The sequence below is a fragment of the Ambystoma mexicanum genome, chromosome 7q (assembly GCF_040938575.1).
Source record: "Ambystoma mexicanum isolate Mex_15411 chromosome 7q, UKY_AmexF1_1, whole genome shotgun sequence".
NCBI lineage: Eukaryota > Metazoa > Chordata > Amphibia > Caudata > Ambystomatidae > Ambystoma > Ambystoma mexicanum.
The window spans coordinates 492,963,208-492,986,690 of NC_090941.1; the positions used below are offsets into that span (position 1 = coordinate 492,963,208).

General features: G+C 45.6%; 1 protein-coding gene across 14 annotated transcripts in view; it reads right to left on the bottom strand.

Moving 5' to 3' along the window:
• Nucleotides 1-23,483, bottom strand: part of SETDB2 (SET domain bifurcated histone lysine methyltransferase 2) — a 1,645,210-nt gene that overhangs the window by 522,669 nt on the left and 1,099,058 nt on the right. For all 14 annotated transcript variants that reach the window (XM_069639329.1, XM_069639325.1, XM_069639326.1 and 11 more), the window contains one exon: nt 19,674-19,776. In XM_069639329.1, the coding sequence (XP_069495430.1) occupies nt 19,674-19,776 (103 nt within the window). The remainder of the gene's footprint in view (nt 1-19,673; nt 19,777-23,483) is intronic.

Below are 23,483 nucleotides of genomic sequence, written 5' to 3' on the forward strand. Positions count from 1 at the left end.
TGGCAGTGGAGTAAAGCAGGATATCTAAAGCCTCATTCAAGCAAAACACAATCGCACTGCGCTGTTAGGCAGAAACCTGTGCAGTTCCCTTAGGGACCACTGCAAAAGGCTTAAGCCTACAGGTGTTGGGAGTAAACCCAATTGGTAGCGGTCTGTACCAGCCAGATTTACCTGGTAGCTGTGGCTGAGCAGCCAGACCTCTCTCAAGAAGAGTTAGACAGTATATAGAGTATACAAGATAGGTACCAAAATACAGTAGCACAAGCAAACACTGACCAGAGCTTGGGTATAAAAGTATATAATTATTTATTTAAAAACACACTTTGTAAAATACACTAACACTAATATGGCAAGCAAGTTCAAACACAGTCACTATTAATATATATACATCCCTGATCACTTATTGAACAAGTCTTAGTTAAAACACCACTTATTTTCAGACAGAGATGAGCACTTAACCTAAGATGGCACTCCAATAACTTAATTAAAAAGGGAGGGAAAAAGGCAGAATTAGGAACATACACAATACCAACACTTTAGGAGAACCAGAGCAAGTCAGAAAAGGCAGAATCTACTGAGGAGCAAGAAAGTCATAGGCCAGGCCCACTGTTGAAGAGAGCAAGGCGGAATGTGTCCAAGATCACAGTGGAATAGTACTTTTAAAGAGTCATTGCAAAGAGTTCAAAAAAAGGGTTGGCTCAAGTCAGGAAAGGTTAGTTAGTAGGTCCCAAGTCACCCCAAGATAGAAAGTCAAGGATTTACGGGACACCTTGAACAGTCTGTTGCAAGGGAGACCAGGCGGGACTCAGTACCTGAAATGGTGAGAAAACTCCAGCGCGGGCAGTTGTTCCTGGAAACGGGTGCAAGTCGGTGCTTCGTCCAGTGGAAGAGGAGATCTCGACGTGGAGGAAAGCTGGAGGTCGTTGCACTGACAGGGAAGAAACCAGCCGCGGAGTTTCTCGGTTAAAATGTACTACTCTTTTATTCGCGGTGGTGGTGAAGCGTGGCTATCTGGCCGCCGGGGTGATTGGCACGGGCGATTCGACCACGGGACGATCCAGGAAGGCGAAAAAAGATGGTGAACTGGTTATCCCCACCAGCTCAGAGGAAGAAGACTCTCCGGGATGAAGCTCTTCTCTGTCATTGGGAAGTGGTGAGACGGTTCAGCAGGGCTCCACCGGTGGTGTCGTCGTTGCAGGTCGGCTCAGCTTCTCCCTCTTCGGATTCTTTGGTCCTGTGGCGACTTCTGAAGTTCCAGTCCCCAAAGCCCTACTTTTATGCCGCAAACCCCCATTCATCAGTCCTAGCTGTCACTCAAACATGCTAAGGGGTGAACGGGCGGCTCACCGCTGGGCCAATCACACAAGAGTGTGACTTGAGTTGCTGAGGCAACTCAGTCCAGGGTGCCTAAAGCCCCCTCCCACACATCCTGTAGACCCAGACAGAGTGGCACCACTTTTGGAGGCTTCTGTGGAGAAGCCTGCCAAAAAGTGGAACAAAGGGCTCGACTTGGGTTGGAGTTACAGAGGCGAACACAAACGCCATTTTAAAACCGAGTCCTGGCAAAAAGACCCAAGCGGGGAATAAATATTAAATAAATAACGCAGCGGTATCTTTAACATTGCACCAAAAAGTGGTGCGTTTAAAATGAATGGGAACATCCCATAGGAAATATTCCGGTGGAATATTTCGCGTGGTAACCACTGCCACCAGCCAGAAACTCGATGAGGGGGGACTGCACAGTGCCCCCTCGAAAAACAGACCCAGGGGCAATCTAATTACCCCTGCCAGTACTTCGACAATATGATGTCGGTTTGTACTGGTTCTGTTCCCAATTTAAGACTAGTAAAGTCAATGGTGACTTTACATGCCCTGGGAGACAGTAGTCAGTCCCAGGGTATGGAGTCTATGTTTGGGGGTCACTAGGAAACCCCTGTGTTACTGCACTGAGGGTGCTGTGTAACACACTTACCAAAAATACATGAAACCCTATGGAGTAAAAGACCCCATAGCCCATTAAACACATTACAAAGTCAAAGGATATCTCAAATCATGTCTAAGAGTGGGAGAAAAAGAGTATCACTCTTAGCAGGAGGAAAAAATAAACCCCAAAAATCCAGCAAAGCTGCTGGGGGACTCACTAGATTTGGGAAATTAGCCTAACAGAGAATTCTCCCCAACATGCCCTGATTACTAGGCTTGTTAATCAACAAAAAACAGCCAACACATGTTTTGACCTCACTGTATTCTTCCAGGCTGTATACATGCAAGTAATAACACAATACAAAAGTCAATACATTATCAAAAAATTGTTCCAATGCGAATACCGAACCTAAGAAAACCAGAGACAATAAAATGACAATATGACAATTGGTTCAACGAGGGTGTACAATTCAGAAGTGAGTAAGGGTAAGGAACCCACATTATGATTGAGCATTGTCTATCCATGATACAAATACAACCAAAAAGCAATGAATTAAAAACAAGGCAGGGAACAGAAATAAATTAAAATCAAATTCAAAGTATGCACAAACAAAAAAGGGGAAATAAAAACACACAGGAAAACAAATTACAATCATATTAAGCCGTTCAAATTAATACAATGCCTAGTAGCTGCAAATAGTTGCACATCTGAGCTATTGCCACACCCAAATGTGGTCATGCATGTGGGATATTTTGACCCACTCAAATGTGCCTCACTACATCAATTTACTGCAATGGTGAAAGAAACAGGCCAAAATGACCGCACTGACTCCTGTGCGCACCAACATCTTTAAAACTGTGCTTGTGTCATAACCAGAAAAAAGCTGCACACCCTGCCACACACAGTTCAGGTGGGGTGAAAACAGAGTCCTCACGGCAGGAGCATGCCAGTGGGCTCTGCCACATTTTACATGGACCAAAGTGAATGAAACAGCATCATTGTGCTGAAAACCCGAAAATGCCGTTTAAACTGACACTTTCCTAATCTTAAAAAGAGCTGCTTGGCGCTAAATGCAGCATATTCTCATAAACCACTATTATCAAAAAGGCCCATAAATGCTCAGGTTCATCCATTGTGGCTCAGAGAAACCGGGCCTTATTGAATGACAGCTCCTGGCAACAGTATCTTTGGAAAAGCAAACCAGGGACTGTGTTTTCATTTTTCCAAAAATTTGCAAAAAGTAGCAAGAATCAGCTGTCCAGAGAAAGACTCTAAACAAATGCTTGATACATATATCCATGCTGCAAACCATTCCAGCACTCAAGGGAAGGACTAGAGCTGACTAAAATGGGTATTTGCTGCAGAGGAAAACTGAATTAAAAAGAAATAAGTTAAATGTGCTTTTTCCTGAATGAAGAGCAAACTCGCTTATTTTAAAAGTCTATCATGTAAAGGCTCGATTATTCAAGCACGTGAAAGGATTTGCTACTGTTAGAAATACACACAAACTGTTCAATTCTATATGTTTAAAGTTAAGATTGAAAAGTATACATCAAAGCAAAAACCCAGACTGAATGGCAAACTATGTCCAAAAAAAAACTGCTATCCTAGAGTGCCAGCCGTGAGAAAGGGTGACACCTCATAAACCTCTGGAGCAGGAAATGCTAATTGCGAGCATGGGGGCTTTGAATCCCAGGACAATGGTGCCTTTCAAGTTACATTAGACATTCGTCTTTGCCCAGGCCAAGACAATAGCAGGCTAGGATTCTCACCTGTCAAGTGTGAAAGGCAGGAAACTTCAGTCAAAGGAGAGGATCCCACCCTGTTTCAAAGGATTTGACACTTGCTTACAGTTGAGAGAAAGAAAAAAAAATGCTGCTTAAGTGACAATGGACTTCCTTTTGGTTTTAAAATGCCTATTTTGCAATTGAACTTCAAGACATTTAACTTTGCCAAAAGAATGAAAAAAATTGTGAAAAGTGCACAATTCTAAATTTAATTTTATGCTCTTTATTTGAAGGCGTGATTGAACCCAGCGCTGCATAAGGAACAGAAGTTGCGAAGAATAACCATTTGTGAAGAAAGTATTGAAATTGCGCACATGACCTTTTGTACACATCGCAGGGGTAAATGCACATCTATGTACAACATTGGGAAATTTTAGGCCAAATCTTTCATGGTTAAAATTGCCAAAATGTCTAAGAAAGCCTAAACCAGGTCCTACAGACTGGGGATTTGGATTGAAATATGACCAAAGAAATATGAAACCTGCGCAACTGATTTTCTCAGAGGTCATCACTGTATAAATATGTATTTGTGGGAAAATTAGATTTTGGCTCTAGGAGCTGGGGGAGGTTCCAAGAAATAGTAAAAGTGACACCATAAAACATGACATCCTTTTCTGTTATCCAACCAGCAAAGAGCAAGGCGGAAACTATGCTCTTGCCCAATCATAGCATCATGGGTGTGGGTTGTAGGACTGCCCCTGCCATATAAATTGGTGATGTCATTTGGCATGATAAATAAGGGAACCTCACAGCACACAAGACACTGATTCCTGACTGTATCCTGATTTTCTGAGTGGTGCCTTGTTCCTGAATTCTCCATCCTTGTTCCCGATTCCTGATTTTACTTACCAAGCTAAGGCCTCAGCATTGCTGAACTCTTTTTCAGCTAGGCCCACATTCTGAAACAAATCCCAAAACCCCAGAGAAGCATCTTAATCCAGCTAGCTTGCTACTACTAAAGGCTTGCCTACAGCAACTCGCCATCCCACTGATTTCCAGTCTCCAGTAACCAGCGCAGTCCAGTGTGCAGTCTGGTGACCAGAACCGCCCACCTGATCCTATCCCACCAGATGTGCCCTGCTGTCCTTGGTTAGACCAATCTGTGTGATGACCAGAACCCTTGACGGTCCAAATTAAAGTGGACTGTAAGTATTAATAGGAAGCATAGAAAATCATAGCAAACCTTGTTTTGTTCCATCCCAATCTCTAAGTCATCCTATCCCTAGCTTAAGAACGTGTAACATTGTCAGAACCATTCTTGAAACCTTGTCTTGTTTCTTTGCGCTAATGCTAAACTAATTTAGATAATTGTGCCTTGTGAAATCCCAAACCTTTAAATTCTCCCTCGGGTAATCGGACTGAGTCAGCCAGGGCAGACATGGAGGTGCTGGGGTTGGCACCGCAGATCAAATCTAGAGCTTACTGTGTTTCAATCTGGTAACCTAGCATGAATGCCCTAGTGTAGAATAAAACCATCCTTGTAAAAATTGATTTCAGCTTTCTTTTTCGCGCCTTTATTTTTCTAAAAACACCCCTCATTCAACCTTGAATATCTTACTCAATTTAATAGCTAGAGACTTCATTTCAACTCTGGAGCATACCCAAGACCCATGGCTACACCCCAACCTAAAAATTCCCGCAATCGGAATCCTTATGGTTCACTCGTTTTTCTTAAAAACGGTTTGGTCATTTTTAGGCAGGAATCCTCATTTCTGTAAAGTTTTATATGTGTGATTTTTGTTTTAAATTAATTTCAAACTTGCATCAAGATTCAAAGTGTTTACTGTTGCTCATATTATAGCTTATGATTGTTGGCATCCTTCCCATGTTGCTCCCATTGAAATTTATATTGATTTAAGGATTTTTGCACACATTCATTGTTTCACAAAGCCATTTCCGAATATCATTTTAAAATGTAAGATTTCAAATCTGTTTTTTTCTCTTGTTTGGGGAGGGACGCTTGTATTCAAATCATGTACACTGTTCTTTATTCCTGGATACCTGCTACTTCCTTATATCTTTTTAGAATTGCTTATTTGTGGGTTAAGGAATTTTGCAGGGGGAAATCCTAACTCAAGTGCTATCTTTCAAAACAAGCCAAAAGGGTTCTTTTCTCTGATGTTTTATATTCTGTGTTGCTAAAAGTGAATTTAACTGCCTTACATACTTTATTCTCTGTTATTGGCACCACATGGGTGATTGCTGCTCCCTATTCAAAAGTGTATGTTTAATTTGAATTTTAAATGAATAATATTACCTTTACCAACCAGCCTGATTCCTGGTCCATTGTGACATCAGGGTATTTTTAGAAGGGGTTGATATGAGTGGTATATCACTGAGAATATTGAACCTATAGACATAATAAAATAAGTATTTCATTTGTGCGCTGCATAGTAGGCTGAGACCAGGTGTATCGCCTGACTGAAATACTTAACATGCATAAACATGCTTGGAGGAGGTGCCCACACAACCCAAGAGCTAGTATACCTCTGTACCGTGTACCTATTGCACAAGTAACATCTAATGATGACTAAAAATTGCACTTATCATGCATGAAAAGAATAAAGTGCTTAGATGCAAACAGTCACTCGTGTGTAACCACATGCCTAATAAAAAGGCTCATAGCCCGCCTACCCTTAAGTTGATCAGGTTGAGTGAGTGCCAACCTTCTCAAATGGTGAGCCTGTCAAAAAGGATTACATTTTAGTGACTCCTGGCTGCAGCCAAGGGGACCTCCCCACAAGATGATACAGTAATTAGACACAATCCATACCTGCTGTTAGGCTCTTAGTTGATAGAACAGTGAGCCATCCACAAAGTAAGTTGTAAAGTCTGAAAATCTTAGTTTTTTTTTTTTTTTTTAGAAATAATTTGTTTATTGGGAGGACAAGTAAATATAAATGTCCAGACCCACGGGGGGAAAAAGCCCTCATCACTAGTCCGGCACCTAAATGGATATGTCACGATACCACCATGGGCACTGGGCGGTCAGGCCAGGGCAAGGGGCGTTTCCTCTCATGATAGAGTAGTGAGGAGGTGGACAGGTTTGGTAGCTAGCTGGCGCAAGCGTGCAGGAGGGAGCAATCCGCACCACGGTGCTCGCCAAGGGAGAGACCAGTGTGGAACCCAGGAACACGCCGGGCACGTGCAAAGAGGCACTGGGCACGTGCGAAGAAGTACACGCCATTGGCAGTCTAGTGCTGACAGGGCGTGGCCCAGATGTATAAAACCACGCCCAGGACTGCTCCCGGTGCTTAGCGTTTCTTCTGCTCTCAGCAAGAGCAGTGTCTCACTTACCGCTCCTGTTCTCTTCGTGTGAGTGGGACGTATTGGGCACTCACCTGAAGCAAGGATCCGCGTGCCTTCGTAGTCGCTGCTTCTGTCATCCCCGAACCTCACCTGGAGTCCAGCAAGTACTGTTGCTCATCCTGGACCTTGGCTGTTCACCGCCTCAGCTTTGCTTTCACTGGATTTCGTCCGTATTCTGCTGTGCCTGCTGCTTCCAAGGACCTGGAATTAAAGAGACTGCGTGAGAGTTCACATTCCATTTATGATCCTGTCTCGAACCTGGTACATAGCTTACTAACCTGCACTCCGTGACTGGCTCCACGCCCGCGGCTCTCCACTCCTGTGTCGGCATTCAGTTGTTCTGCTCCTGAGAGGAAAAGATAAAAATACTTTATTAGAAGACTACCCAGCTACAGTACAGAAAGAAATTTCACCTCGACAAGCTGGAAACCGAAACTTACCTGTTGTAGCCTGTATGTCGCAGCCGGTCTGGACCACGCATCTTCAGTGAAGTAACTGGAGTCGGATACATACCCAAAGACCACTGAAGACCACAACCTTCATCACAATCAATATGGTGAGCAGCGCTCGCTACGTGCCAGCCAGCTAACCTAAGCGGTAGAAGGGTTGGAAGTAGGGGTGGTGAAGGAGCAGAGAAGGGCCAGCACTTACCTTGTACTTACTTTTAGGTCATCCTGACTCCCAGAACGCCACTTTCCAGAAGTCCCAAAATCACCCACGTCCCTCCCAACCTCACGGTCCCGTGGAGGTTAATCCCCAGTCGGCCACTGGAGGAAGGAGTGTCTGGGGCAATCATCAGGGCGAAGGCATCCAGTGAAGGGGGCAACGCTCTGGACCAGGCACTCCTGCAGGGCACCAGAGGTAAGTGTGACAAAACACTAACCCCACATTACAAGCCCTGCCCGAGTAGCATGGAATCAGGGGTGGACCAGTTGTCAGCCCTTTTGGGGGAATTGCAGGCAGAGGTGCATGCGGCCCACTGAGAGACAAATGCAATCAGGAATGTTAGGGAGAATTCTCTGTTTAGGCTGAATTTCCTAACCTAGTGAGTCCCCCAGCAGCTTTGCTGGATTTCTGGAGTTTGTTTTTTTCTCCTGCCAAGAGTGAGACTCTTTTTCTCCCACTCTTGGACATGATTTGTGGTGTTCCTTTGAATGTTAATGTGTTTTATGGGCTATGGGGTCTTTTACTCCATAGGTTCTCATCTGTTTTTACTATGTGTGATACACAGCACCCTCCGTGCAGTAACACAGGGGTGTCAGAGTGACCCCCCCACCATAGAGTCCATACCCTGGGACTGACTACTGTCTCCCAGAGCATGTAATGTCACCATTGGCTTTACTAATCCCAAATTACTAACAGAACCAGTACAAACCATCATATTGTGGGCGTACTGGTAGGGGCAATTCGATTGCCCCTGGGTCTGTTGTTCGAGGGGGCACTGTCCCGTCCCCCCTCGTCGAGTTTTGGCTGGTGGCAGTGGATACTACTTTTTATATTCAACCGCGAATATATCTTTATGGGCTTTTCCCATTGTTCGAGGCTAATACTTTTTAACATAGCCTCTAACATACCGCCAGTTTATTTATTTAATATTAATTCACCGGTTGGTATTTTCTGCCAAAACTCGGTTTTAAAATGGCGTTTGTGTTCGCCTCTGTAACTCCAATCCAAAGGTCGAGCCCTTTGTTCCACTTTTGGCGGGCTTCTGCACAGAAGCCCTCCAAAGTGGTGCCACTCTGTCTGGGTACCACAGGGGGTGTGGGAGGGGCTTTAGGCACCTTGGACCAGGTTGCCTTGCCAACTCAGGTCGCACTCTTGTGCGATTGGCCCAAGTGGTGAGCCACCCCGCTCAACACTTAGCATGTTTGATTGACAGCTAGGCTGAATGAATGGGGGTTTCTTGCATAAAAGCAGGGCTTTGGGGACTGGAAATTCAGAAGTCGCCACAGGACCTGAAAATTCGAAGAGGGAGAAGCTGAGTCGACCTGCTACGACGACACCACCGGTGGACCCCTGCTGAATTGACACCACTTCCCAACGACAGAGGAGATCTCCCTGCTGGAGAGTCTTCTTCCCTTGACTGGTGGGCACAACCAGTTTGCTTTCTTCTTCGCATCCCAGGACGTCCAGTGGTCGAATTGCCCGTGCCAAGCACCCCGGCAGCCGGATAGCCATGTACCCCTCTACCGCGAATAAAAGGACTGCTCCTTTTAATTGAGAACTCCGCGGCTGGTTTCTTCTCTGGCAGTGCAACGGACTCCTGTTTTCCTCCACGACGAGATCCTCTCTTCCCCCGGACGAAGCACCGACTTGCATCCGCTGCCAGGAACAACTGCCCCCGCTGGAGCCTTCTCACCACTTTAAGGTACCGTGTCCGCCAGGCCTCCCTTTCTAAAGATTGCTACAAGTTAATAATAATCCCTTAACCTTCTGGACTGGGCTGGCCGCCTTGACCATCTAACTGGTCCCTTTCTTTGGTCCAACTCTTTTAGAACCTTCTTTGTGCACTTCAACCGTGTGACCTTGGACACATTTCGACCGGAGCCTCTTAAAGTGGCTCCGGCCTTTTGAACTTTGACTCTACGGTTTTAACCTGCCTTTGCCTCCTATACTGTTCTGCTGAAAGTGTTGGGATCTGTTTCTATCTTTGCTCTGCGTTTCTCTCCCTTTTTTACTGATTGAATAGAGGGTGATCTGTGTTAAGCGCTCACCGCTGTCTGAAAATAAGTGTTGCTTTAACTAAGAGTTGTCTATTAATCGTTGAAGGGAGTGTATATCTTTTAGTGACCGTGTTTCTGAACTGCTTAAAACTTAGTGCCAGTGTGTTTATTAGATGTGCTTTTAAATAAATAATTATATCTCTTTTACACCAAGCTCTGGTCAGTGTTTGCTTGTTCTACTGTGTTCTTTTGACCTATTGTGAATACTCTGTATACTGCCCAACTCTTCTTGAGAGAAGTCTGACTGCTCAGACACAGCTACCAGGTAAATCTGGGTGGTACAGACTGCTACCAATTGGGTTTACTGCCAACCACCTGTAGTCTTAAATCTTTTGCAGTGGTCCCAGTGGGAACTGCACAGGTTTCTGCCTAACAAGGAAGAAGGTTGTAGTTAATAGAGAGAGAACCGAAGATTTGGCCAAGCGTTTATTGGTCGCTCAGGCTGACCAGTTTCCTTGCCGGATCCCACCGATAGAGTAGCAGTGGGGCCACCTCATATCCAGGTCACAACCCCCCCTGTTGTCCCTCTCGCCCCTACCGAGCGGTACGCCTTTTTAATGAATCAGTATAGGTTGCACTACTTTTGTCGGCCAGGGGCATTTCCCACGGACCAAACTAAAGTGGCCTTTGTCTTGTCTTACCTGGGCGGTCACACGGCCAACTGGTCTGTGCCGCTAGTGAACTGAGATGACCTCATCTTACATAATTTCGGCGAATTTCAGCGGGAACTGGCCAAGCTGTTTGCCTGCAAAAATCATGGGGCAGGCTTGGACGGAGAACTGTTGGCCTCATGGCAGGGGTCACAAGACCTATTGGTATACGTCACAGCATTCAATCGGCTCGTGGCTGAAACGAGTTGGCCAGAGGAAAAAGGAACCACCCTCTTTTATCGAGGCCTCCGAGGAGAGTTGAAAGATCTTTTAGCACAAGTAGTCAATCCACCTGAGCGCTGCACAGAATATATATACTTGGTGTTACAGTTGAACCATTGCTTGCAGGCGAGAAAGGCGGACCGAACAAGGGCGGAGGCCTGGCCCGTGTATGTGAGCCCACCTGAAGTACAAGCTTGCCCCCAAGAAAATGTCCCGGGAAACCATGCAGCTGGGAAGTGTGAGGGGGGCCGCTCTCCAATGAGGAAAGAGAGGGGTGTCACCAATAACAGTTGTGTCGCTATTGTGGCAAAGCAGGCCACTTCCTGAAAGACTGCTCTAGCAAACCGAACAAACAAATCCTGGGTGCCGCCGGGGAGGCAGTGACCTGTGTAGAGAATCCTGTGCCACCGTCGGAAAACTCCTGGACTCGACAAGAGTAGGGATCGGCTTGTCGAGGAGAGCAAAGGCAACCATAGTCTCACATCTTACCTTGCCCGTTATCCTGATCAGACCAGGGCAACCTCACTGGATGTACGCTTTGGAGGCCTATATAGATTGTGGCGCCATCAGCAACTATACAGATATCGGAGTAGCTTGGACAATCGGAATACTGGGGCAGCAAAGGAGTAAGGTAGACAACATTGTCTCAGTGGATGTTTCCCCATTGTCATCAAGGCCCGTAACACAGTGCACAAAAGAAGTGGAACTATTGTGCAAAAACGGCCACCGAGAGCGTATGACTCTTGATCTGATTAATGCCCCGCAGTTCCAACTCATACTCAGCATGCCGTGGCTAGAATGCAATAATCCTATTATCAACTGGAAAACACATGCAGTGATCTTCCCGCCCGAATGTATGCGCACCTGTTACCCATACCTACCGCCAGTCCATACAGCGTTAAAGCTGGGGGCTGCGGCGTTATCCAGTGCAGCTGGGCAATTGCCCCCAGATACCAAGAATTCAAGGTCGTGTTTCAGAAAGAATCAGCTAACATCCTTTCCCCGCATAGACCATACGATTGCCAAATTGACTTGATACCCGGATCCCAACTGCCGTGCAGTCACATTTATGCGCTTACTGAGAAGGAGAACCAGCACATGCGAGAGTATCTCGATCAATACCTAGCCAACGGGTTTATCCGACCATCCAAGTCTCTGACCTCATCAGCTCTGTTTTTCATACCGAAGAAAGAAGGGGACCTCAAGACGTGCATCGATTACCAAGGGCTCAATAAAATCACTGTAAAAAAACAGATACCCCTGCCTTTAATTCCCACTCTGTTAGACCAAGTTAAGGACGCAAAAATATACACTAAATTTGACCTGCGTGGAGCATACCACTTAGTCCACATAAAAGAGAGGGACGAATGGAAGACGGCCTTTCGGACGAAGTATGGGCTGTTCGAATATACTGTAGTGCCCTTTGGCCTATGCAATGCGCCGTCTGCGTTCCAGTGCTTCATGACCGATGTCCTAAGAGAGCTATTTTGATGTCTGCGCCATGGTATATATCGACAATATATTAATCTATTCGGCCACCGAAGAAGAACATGTACATCACGTTAGATCCATCCTGCAAAAGCTCTGCCAGTACCACTTGTACATGAAACTGGAGAAATGTTTTTCCCACGTGACCACAGTGGAATTCCTCAGCTTCATCTTAGCCCTGTAAGGTATCCAAATGGATAACAGGAAAGTGGAGGCGATTTTGAATTGGCCCTCGCCCGCCTCGATCAGGACTGTCCAAAGCTTCTTAGGCTTCGCTAACTTCTACAGGCGATTCATACCAGGTTTCTCGGATATCGCACATCCCATCACCTTGTTGCTCTGGAAGCACAAGACCTTTAAATGGTATCCAGCAGCGGAGCAAGCCTTTAAACAACTCAAGACGCAATTCATGATAGCGCCCATCTTGAGACACCCAAACCGAGAGCTGCCATTCGTGGTTGAGACGGATGCCTCTAGCGTCGCGATGGCAGCAGTATTATCTCAGAGGGACCTGATGACCACCCACCTGCACCGTGTGGCGTTTTGGTCAAAAAGAAATTAGACTGGTGGAGCTGAATTACTCTATAACCGACAAGGAACTGCTAGCCATCAAAGCGGCGTTCAAAGAGTGGTGTCACCATCTGCTAGGCGCGCGACATACCATCATGGTTTATACCGACCATCAAAATTTACAGTATCTGCGAACGGCGCAAGCTCAATCTTCACACCAACTCCGGTGGGCTCAATTCTTTTCGGAATACGAATTTGTCATCACGTTCCGCCAGGGAATCAGGAATGGGAAGGCGGATGCACTATTGCGCATTGGATGGAGTCTAGAAGGAAGAGATGCCTATGCGATCCCAAAACCTGTGTCCACCATCCCAGGGAGTAAATTGCTGGGTCTGACAGTCCTACGCTGCCTCTGTTAGACCAGTTACATAGCGACATCAAGCAATCGTTAACACCGGAGAAGTTGCAAGAATGGGTCATCCAAGATCCGCAAAGAACCGTCCAAGGGGGGCTCCTGTACTACCAAGGGCGGCTGTATGTCCCAGAACCAGAAATGCAAGGGGAAATTCTAAGTAACTACCACGACGCACTGACAGCGGGTCACCCAGGAATACCAAAACCCTAGGGAAGATTCAACAACATTATTGGTGGCCTACATGGAAAAAGGATGTGACTCACTATATCAAAACCTGTGATGTGTGTGCCCGCAGCAAGACGCTTAAAACTAAGCCATCAGAGTTACTCCACCCCTTGCCTATACCACCAGTCCCATGGCACACCATCTCCCTGGACTTCATCAAGGAGTTCCCTCTGTGTAACGGGTACAATACCATCATGGTGGTCGTGGACCGTATAACCAAAATGGCGCACTTTGTCGCCCTAAAGGGTCTACCAAACGCAGGAACCCTCGCGCACACTTTCTGAACCAACATCGTGCGGGTGCATGGATTCCCCTCAGTCATCATTTCGGATCGAGGAAGTCGATTTGTATCTAAATTCTGGAAGCATTGCTGTGACAAAGCCCAAATTGACATCCGGCTATCCACCAGCCATCGCCCGCAAACGGAGGGTCAGACCGAGAGAACTAACCAGACCCAGGAACAGTATTTGCGGTGCATGTTCACTCAGGACGAATGTTGGGTAGACCTTCTTTGAGCAGCAGAGTATGCCTACAACAACAGTATCCATAGTTCCACGAGAAACAAAAAATACCCAAAAAACCTTTGCTGACAAACGACAAAAAGAAGCACCAGAGTACCAAGTGGGCGACAAAGTCTGGCTCTCAACCAAGCATATTTGGCTAAAGGGCCCGAAACGGTTCCACCCGAAGTTCATCAGCCCCTGCCCAGAAAAGGGCCATCATTAATCCTGTTGCGCTCAAACTTGGGCTCCTCCCGCCATGAAAATTCACCCAGTCTTCCACATATTACTGCTTAAACCAGTACACCCAGGCACACAAAATTCCTTGGTTAACCCTCCTCCAATAGAAGTCGTAGCGGGGGAAAGAGAATAAGAAGTAAAAGGCATCCTAGATTCCAAAATTAGCAGGCAACGTTTATATTATCTAGTTGATTGGAAGGGATACAGCACCCTGGACAGGTCTTGGGAGCCAGTAGAACACATTTATGCCCCGCGGTTAGTGACCCGATTTCACTGCTACTATCCCAACAAACCAAGACCCGGGGTGGCTCTCCTTGGGGGGGAGAAGGGGGGGTGGCTTTGGAGAAGAGTGCTGTCACAATTCCACCATGGGCGCTGGGCGGTCAGGGCAAGGGGCGTTTCCCCTCATGATAGCGTAGGGAGGTGGTGGACAGGTTTGGTAGCTGGCTGCTGCAAGCGTGCAGGAGGGAGCAAGGCCTCAACCCGCACCAAGGTGCTCGTCAAGGGAGAGACCAGTGTGGAACCCAGGAACATGCCGTGCATGTGCAAAGAGGCGCTGGGCACGTGCGAAGAAGTACACGCCCTTGGCAGTCTAGTGCTGACAGGGTGTGGCCCAAAGATATAAAACCACGCCCCGGACCGCACTGGGTGCTTAGCATTTCTTCTGCTCTCAGCAAGGGCAGTGTCTCGCTTACCGCTCCTGTTCTCTTGGCGTTCAAAGGACTTCCATGTGAGTGGGATGCATTGGGCACTCACCTGAAGCAAGGATCCGTGTGCCTTCGTATTCGCTGCTTCTGTCATCCCCGAACCTCACATGGAGTCCAGCAAGTACTGTTGCTCATCCAGGACATTGGCTCTTCACCGCCTCAGCTTTGCTTTCACTGGATTCCGTCCGAATTCTGCTGTGCCCGCTGCTTCCAAGGACCTGGAATTAAAGAGACTGCGTGAGAATTCACATTCCATTTACGATCCTTTCCCGACCCTGGTACATAGCTTACTAACCTGCACTGTGACTGGCTCCACGCCCGCGGCTCTCCACTCCTGTGTCGGCAGTCAGTCGTTCTGCTCCCGAGAGGAAAAGACAAAAACACTTTAATGTAGGACTACCCAACAACAGCACAGAAAGAAGTTTCACCTCGAAAAGTTGGAAACCGAGACTTACCTGTTTACCTTTTGTATCCTGTGTGTTGCAGCCGGTCTGGACCACGCATCTTTAGTGAAGTAACTGGAGTCGGATACGTACCCGAAGACCACAACGTTCATCACAATCAATACGGTGAGCAGCGCTTGCTATGCGCCAGCCAGCCAACCTTAGTGCTTGAAGTGTTGGAAGTAGGGGTGGGAAGGAACAGAGAAGGGCCAGCACTTACCTTGTACTTACTTTTAGGTCAATCCAACCCCCAGAACGTCACTTTCCAGAAGTCCCAAAACCACCCAAGTCCCTCCCACCTCACGGTCCTCTGGAGGTTAATCCCCAGTCGGCCATGGGGGGAAGGAGGGTCTGGGGCAATCGTCAGGGCGAAGGCATCCAGTGAAGGAGGGGCAACGTTCTGGAACAGACCGGACCAGGCACTCCTGCAGGGCACCAGAGGTAAGCGTGACAAGATTACAGCGACAGCGTACCTGTAGCAACCTCTTATGATCGTGTCAATGCAGTAAGAAATTCTATGAAGACTGCAACACAAAAATGCATGTGCAAATATTATTGAGTAAGTTGGTGCCACATTGGAACACCAGCCCTGCAAGGCTAACAACATGAAAATACTCAAGCCTGGCCAGCACTTACCAATATAAGTCTGCCTTGCTGCGTCTCAGTTCGACCTGCAAACTTCACTGTATGTCATCATCAGGACAGCCGCCATGTTGGAAAAAAGCCCACTCCAATCGAAAAAGACAACATTCCATGTCAGGATACTGACAATACGTGACCGTTTCCATTAGCGTGTTGTGTGTAAACTGCTATTATTAGCCATCTTAATTTGATTTAAATACCCGCACTTAGCGCTCATGTTGAAGAGGACACCAAGGACCATGTAAAGTGCCCGAATGAGTTAGCACGAACCACTCTTCTAATGTACTCGCTCCTGTTGGTGGAACTGCGCAGAATTAAATAACATTACCCACACTGGTACATGCAACGTGTATCAATTGGGATGCTAGGCTAATGGATCAACTGGCCCAATTTTGGGTATTTATACCCTGTCCATAATCAAAAAACAAGAGATACGAATAATTAGCTGGAAGTGAATCAGTATATGGAACATGCAAAGACTCATTTAGAAGTGTTAAATTCAAGGACAGATGACCCAAGTCAATTTCAGCCCATAGATAGGAACTCCCCGGTGCAACTGAACCAGTGTTTCTGAAAGAAAGTCATGAAAGGTGCACGTTAATGCCAATTTGTAGCGACAGATAAACACCAAAGGGTGAGTCAGATATCCCTGGAGGGCGCTGGGCCTCAGATAGGGCTCCCAAGCATTGACTCAGATGCTCCCAATAAAATAATTGATCTTCTTGAGCAATCCTCTACATATGTGTGATAACTCCATGAATATTGACTAAATTTAGGCTCATGTTTTAAGAACCTCAACTTAGATATTCTTAGGCCAGTACAAGCAGAAGCAGGAGGTGAATCAATCAGAACATCATAATAGCCTCTGTGTTCAGGATCATAAGTACATTAAGAAGAGTTACATGAACATTAATATGAGCCATTTGCCATACACTAACCTTTCAGTTATACAATATTCGAACAACCAGATTATGGTTTATAAAAAGACAGAAAACTCATGATCTGTGTTAGAGGCCATGATACACTTTCATCAGTCCAACAAACGACGATCTTTGGTATTGGCCATTTGATGATCCAACTGCCAATGTGATGAAAGCAGAGTCCCTCGAGCATTGGGTCCTTCTCTGCACGATCACTTGCAGCAGATACCTCAAAATTGCATTTAATCTTTCTAACAAAGCAGTGACTAGCGCAGCAGGTTGAAGTCTAATTGCCCCAGATGTGTTCACCATCTAAAGATTCAGTGGAGAAATTCCTGACAGAAGAGTATACCAGAAAATCAATTTGGAGCAGTTGTGTATAAGAGAAACTTTGACATTTCAAGCATTTGTTGAAATTAAACATTTTGCCATCCTGTGAAGTGTAAACGACTCCCTTTTTGCTAAATTATGACAGTGTTGTGGAAAAGGCATTTGCTTTTCCATCCTAAGGAAACATTTTGTTTCGCTATTCTGAGTAAAGTATTATGTGAAAGACATTTTCATTAACATTAACATAACATTGTTGGAACAGAACATTTTCAATAGTTTTCCTGAAACAATTCAGGGGAAGGGAACCAACCCTTGGATACAAGGATTGTTTTGTTGGAATTATACATTTGTTGTTGAAATGAAAATAGAGACATTTACCTCGCACCTTTTGATTGTGCATGTTTAGTGCGAGGGTCGGTTATATTTTGGACACAATGTCAGATTACTTTAGTTTTAGTTCCATAGACATGGACACACCCGTGAGGATGGGGGCAGATAGGTCTTCATCCCAAACCCCCCTTTCTATTTATAAATAAATATCTAATTTGAAAATATTACAACTTTGTGTCTGCCTCACATTTCTGACCACTCACAGAGCCCAGAGGCAAAGGTTTGAAAAAGAGAGGGAAGACGAGTTCAAATAAGTTACGACTGACCCTCAGTATTGCATCTGCACACGTATGTCTGACATCCAGCACTGTGAGTTCTGTGCAAGGATTGGTCCAAAACTAAAAAACTTCATATGATTGGCTGAATTGTGACTTCTAGCGAAGAGAGGTAACCATAGACCTATTGTGGAAGGGTTCAAGAACTACTGGGGTAGAAGGAGGTTGTGATAATTGCTTCAATACAAAGGTCAATGTATAATTTGGAATAGGACGAAAAATGACCAACCCCACCAAAAGACCTTTAACACACGCCACGAAAAGGTCTAACTACCAAAAGTTCAAACTTTTCATGGCATGTGTTAAGGTGTTTTGGTGAGGTTGGTCTGAAAAATATATATATTTTTTTTAAAAAAAGGCTAAGGGGGGGCGTCTCACGCAATACTCCACTCACTACTGTGAGCAGCGATTGCGGGGGAGACCCCTGCAGCTCTCCCGACAGAACAAAAAAAAAAATTTAAACGGGGGCTCGGGGGTGTCCCCTGCAACATTACGCTCACTATACTACACAGTATAGTGAGCAAGGGTTGTGGGGGACACCCCTGCATGTTCGCATGGGAAATGTATGAACATTTTGTATTTGTGCATTTCCCATGTGAACATTTCTGGCGCGGGAAAATCAGCTGCGTATAAATCATGTAGATCCAATAATTTCATAATAGGAGACCAACGACAATCGCCTTATCTCTAGGCCCATATTGCCTGATATTTTAAGAACACTAACATTTACAAAATCAACTACTGGGTCAGAGGTTTTAAGAAGCCATATGACTTACACAAGTTCCTGCCATTTTTAACAAGTTACCACAAAAAGGCCTCATGTTATTCATTTATTTAATTTATTGATTTATGACATTTATAGAACCCTGGGGTATCACAGAATTTGGTTTGGGCTTTACATTACAAGTTTGGTAGTAATTTTGCAGTGTTGCCACAGATTTACAGCCAAACTCTTTCACTGTAACCGCCACTTGTTCCCCCGATTTCGCAGTGGGATTACTGAGTCAATTAAAGTGCATGAGGAATTCTGCGGATTTACTGCAAGCCCTCGTTCCTCCATGGTAAATCTGTTGATTTTTGTTGTTGAAGTCGAGGAGTTGCCTCCAGCATCTTGCTGCAGAAAAATCCAACATTTCCAGATCAAACGTATAAATCTGTGCTGTGGTGTAAGTGGCAGAAAATCAGTAGCGACCAAAGAAAGGGGTGGTAAAAGAATTACCACCACTTCTTTACTGCACCACCACATTTATAGGAAGGCCCAAAGTGGTCATGGGGATCCATAATAGGCATACCCCTAGGAAATTAGACCACTCTGGAAGACCACTTTTGACAGCAAAGTCACTGACATAATTCATACAGAAAGGAAACAAAGACTTGGTCAAATAAAAATCATATAAAAACAATCATGTGTCAAAATAACAGAGCAACTGGTCCTCTCATCCCCAAGGCAGTATCATGTTTTATGGCACGGACAATGCAAATGTATGCTTGCAAGTATCCCTGGAAAATTTTGCAAGGTCACTGCCATCTATTACCTAATAAAAGTGGACTTCTTTTCTTTATCCTCCTGTACAAGTTTGCTGATGTCAATTGTTTATGTTGTTTGTGAAAACACAATACAGCATATGTCTGAATTCATCTACAATTCTTTCAAAATAACGCAGATTTTAAAAATAAATAGTATTGTGAAGTACTGGCAGCAATGATATTAAAGACAGGGGCATAAAGCAACAAAAACATGACAGTAGATGTATTAAGTCTAGTTTACAGTTATCAAAGTTTGTTCCAGAACCAAACCAATTTCACGCTGTCAGGCTATTCACAGAGAATACATTTGAATATTGAGAATGTAAATGGGAGCTATTTGCACAGTCAGTGGCTACTCTGAAAACCTGATATAGTTGAGACTCCAGATAAAATGGACTAGGAGACCCCCCCAAAACGATGTTTCCTACCTTTCTAGTTTTTCCTACCTTTAGCTGTTTTCGGCGATTTTGAAGAATAGCAGTTTTCGTTTTTGGTCTTTTAATCATTGGATGCCTTAAACTTCTAGGATTATAGCCATATTTCTTAATCCTGCAAAGACAGACAAATGCACATCTTGTAATAATACTTTCAAGTGCCTGAACGGCAAGGAATCTTAAACAGTATGTACAAGAAACAAATAAAGATTCACATAAACCCATAAATCAAAAAGATAAGGTGCATCTCCGCACTTCCAGTAGTGCATAAGCGTCTCCACTGTAGATTATGTGTATAAATGTAACAAGTTAGGGAAGTAAAAACCTGTTTAGGTAGCTTAAAAAGTCAAGAAGCCAGGGCCCTCAAAAGCAGAATTGTCACAAGCAACCTAAAACCAGTCATCAGATTCTAAAGAAAACATCGTCCTGCAAATCCAATGAAGCTTTCTTTGATTCATAAGTAGGCTCTTTGACAAAGTGTCACATCAACCAAAAAAGGCAGGGGAATCCTTAGAGCCAGTGGGAGCCACCCGCTTGCTGATGCAACCCCTGCAGCCGGTAACAGGGGGTGCCCCAAAGCTCTACCCAATCTTCTCTTCCTAAATATCTTCCTTCCCGAGCCCTTCGCTCATCCGTCTCCAACTCCCTCAGGGTCAGCCGCTTCTCGAAGCAACGAGCTGGGGGTAGATCTCTCTCCGCGGCAGGGGCCTCCCTCTGGAACAGCCTTCCTGCCTCCCTGAAACTTGAGGAGAACCATCTCCGGTTCCGGAAGCACCTCAAAACCTTCCTCTTTGCTTCTGCTTTCTCTCTCCCTCTCCCCTGCTAAATTCTTCATTGGAACTGCACTGAATCTGCAACTGGGCCACTCTCACCGACCTCGGTCCGGGGCCCAGCCACTCTCCACTTGCACTGCCTCCCTGGCAACCCCTGCACTGCGGGACTGTCTCTGTATCCCCACAGCCCCCCCCTTCCCAGCACTTGCTGCACTTACCTTGCACTTGCCACCAGCTTGCCCTATTTATTTATTTTATTCTACTTACTTTGTACTGCACTCCCCCCCACCCTCCCCCTCCCCTTGCATTTTTCCCTTCCCCTACCCCTGCACTTGCGCGGTCTGAATGTCATCTGGCCTAGTAGGATTGTTGTCCGTCTTCCCCTTGTTCCCCCCTCCCTGCCTTGTCGCGCCTTGAAACACTTGTGTATAGGAGCGTTACAAATGCCATATCATATCATATACCAATCCTCACAAGGCTGGGAAAGGTGATCTGGAGTACATGTCTTCTACCAGATAGCCGATGCGGAATCTATAGCTGGGATATGAAGCTCAAATAACCTTTAAAAGTCAACTGAGGAGAGCTGGAAACATAAGCCACGTAGCATATAGGAGGTCTGCAAGTTGTTAAGCGTGCGGGAGCCCAAGCGAGACACACACTCCACTCCAGGCATAGAGCTCAACATTGATTACAGACTGCACTACAAAGTTAAACCTGCAGCCAAGAACTAAAATCAGGTGTCTGCGTTGGACATGCAAAAAGAGTCTCGAGCATTCAGTTAAAGGAACACAATTAGAGAGGGTAGAGACAGTTGTCTGAACCTGCCAGACAGAGTGCAAGCTTAAGAGAGGCCAGTTACCCATGATCTTTGTAGGCAGAACACTGGGTCAAGAAACAGCTATGACAATCCCGCTGTACCCTAACAGAGCAGACTTGAGGAAGACCAACTAACCCATTAGAAAACTGCCTTTGCCAGGTGTTACGATGGGGAAGAGTTTACCAACAAGGGGAGAAGGTGGCCACATGGGCCAGGGCCAATCAGCACCAGCGGCGAGACCCAGAAAGCAATGAGCCAGCCAATAACATAACTATCTTCCAAATCAACTTATCACCAACAACAGAAGAGGGGGCAGAATTCCACTAACTTGGAGGGAGAGAAGACAGCTGTTTTGATGTCGCTAAATCAGAATTGGAACGTAGGTTGTGATCCGAGGTGGTCGTTTAAGAGAACTCTTGGGACAGCCGAGGTGTGTATGCCTGGAGAATAAAGAACCCATTGACTTACCTACCCTGTGGCCTCAACTTAATAATAGCATTTCTGAGATGTACTGTTTCTAAGATGGATGGGAGCTGGAGAGAGGATGCATGAGGAGAGAGCAAGTATTATAGGAGGCGAGAAAGGGAGAGGCTGGGGAAGGAGAAGGGGGAACAAGAGCAGGAGGCAGAGAACAATTAAAGGCCAAAGCATGAGCTGGTGGAAGAACAAGAACAGGAGGAGGGAGAGGACAAGAGCTGAGCAGTAATACCTAGGAGCGGGACATGAGATCAAAGCCTCTGAAGGTGGTCAGATCCAGGGAATCGCAGGGGTCCATTATCCGCACAGAAAGTACAAAATAAGGCAAGATGCCTATTGAGGACCTGGGAACAGCAGCTAGAAAAGAGTGCAAGGTAGGATGCTGAAGCAGGTAAAGGGTGCTATGACCCCTTAAGGTTAATGAGCAACCCAGTCTGCTATACCTGCTTTATTAGCAATGCCAAACAATTAGGAAGGGGTCCAGACTAGAGTGGCAACGACCAGGCTATCAGCTCTTCCTCAAGGCCCTACCATTGGTACTCGGGTACAGGAAGATCTAAATCTTCCTGTACCAAAGCAAGTAGTGGGGGCAGAATCCCTACCTGGGTTGACCCAGATGGGACAGCAAAGCCCAGTGGAGATCTAGAGCAGCAGCTGCCATTCCAGACCCTTGAGGACAGGGGGTTCAAGGTCCACCGGGAGCCATTTACAGTCTCAAGGAGGTGAGCGGACCAACACATAGATGCTGAACTACAACCAGGTCTTGGGGGACAAGATCCCACCATGACAAAAGAAGTGCCTAGCAACAGCTTCACTCCCTAACACCGAGTGACTTTGTTGGACAATATCCTGATGGGGGCCGTTGGCACCCTGGGTTTATAAAACGGTATACACGCATTTCACTGCAGTATTTTTCATCGCGTGTTTTTTCATCGCCGTTTTTATTTTTTAAAAAAACTCATCGTTTTTATTTTTGGGGGGGGTTAAAAAATCAAATATATGGTTGTGGGTGTAAGGGAATAAAACTTTTTTTTTTTAAAAAGGGGGGCTTAGGGTTAACCCTCCACAAAAAAAAAAGATGAGTTTTTCGAAAAAAAAACAGCGATGAAAAAACCTGCAATGAAAAATACTGTGCCGAAATAACGTAGAACCTATAAAACAGAGCTTTGGTTTTTGTATTCAGAACAATTGATCTGTCTATAAGAGGGGATATACTGTATTGTTTGGCCAATACCAACACTTTTGATGATCTTAGACTGTCCAACTTTTTGTTCTCACTTCTGATCCACATACTGCAACTGTAATGTAACTGTGAACCTCTCAGTATGTGTCTGTTTGTAATTTAGAATCTTCAGAGATAGCTCATATCAATGTGAGCAATGGAGCCAGGGGCCTTGAAAATGTTCTGATGGAACACAAAGTGTGTTGGTATGTTTTCTGATATGTACAAGGGAATAGTTTCTTACCGGTAACTCCATTTCTCCAGCATTGGTATCTTTCATGGATTCACATGCTTAGAATATTCCCCGTCGTCAGACTGGGACCCCTCGGTACACATATGTAGCCTTTTCCTATAGGAAAACCTTCGACACTTTTGTGTCCTATCTACGTACTTTTAGGACCCGCCTACGCATGCTCCGTAGGCCGTCCCAGTATAAGAGGCCCGCCTCCGCGGTTCCCCTTCAGATTTCGGCCCCTCCAAAGTAGGAAGGGATAAACTTATCAATCAAATACAGTGCATTCCGGGGAGGTTTG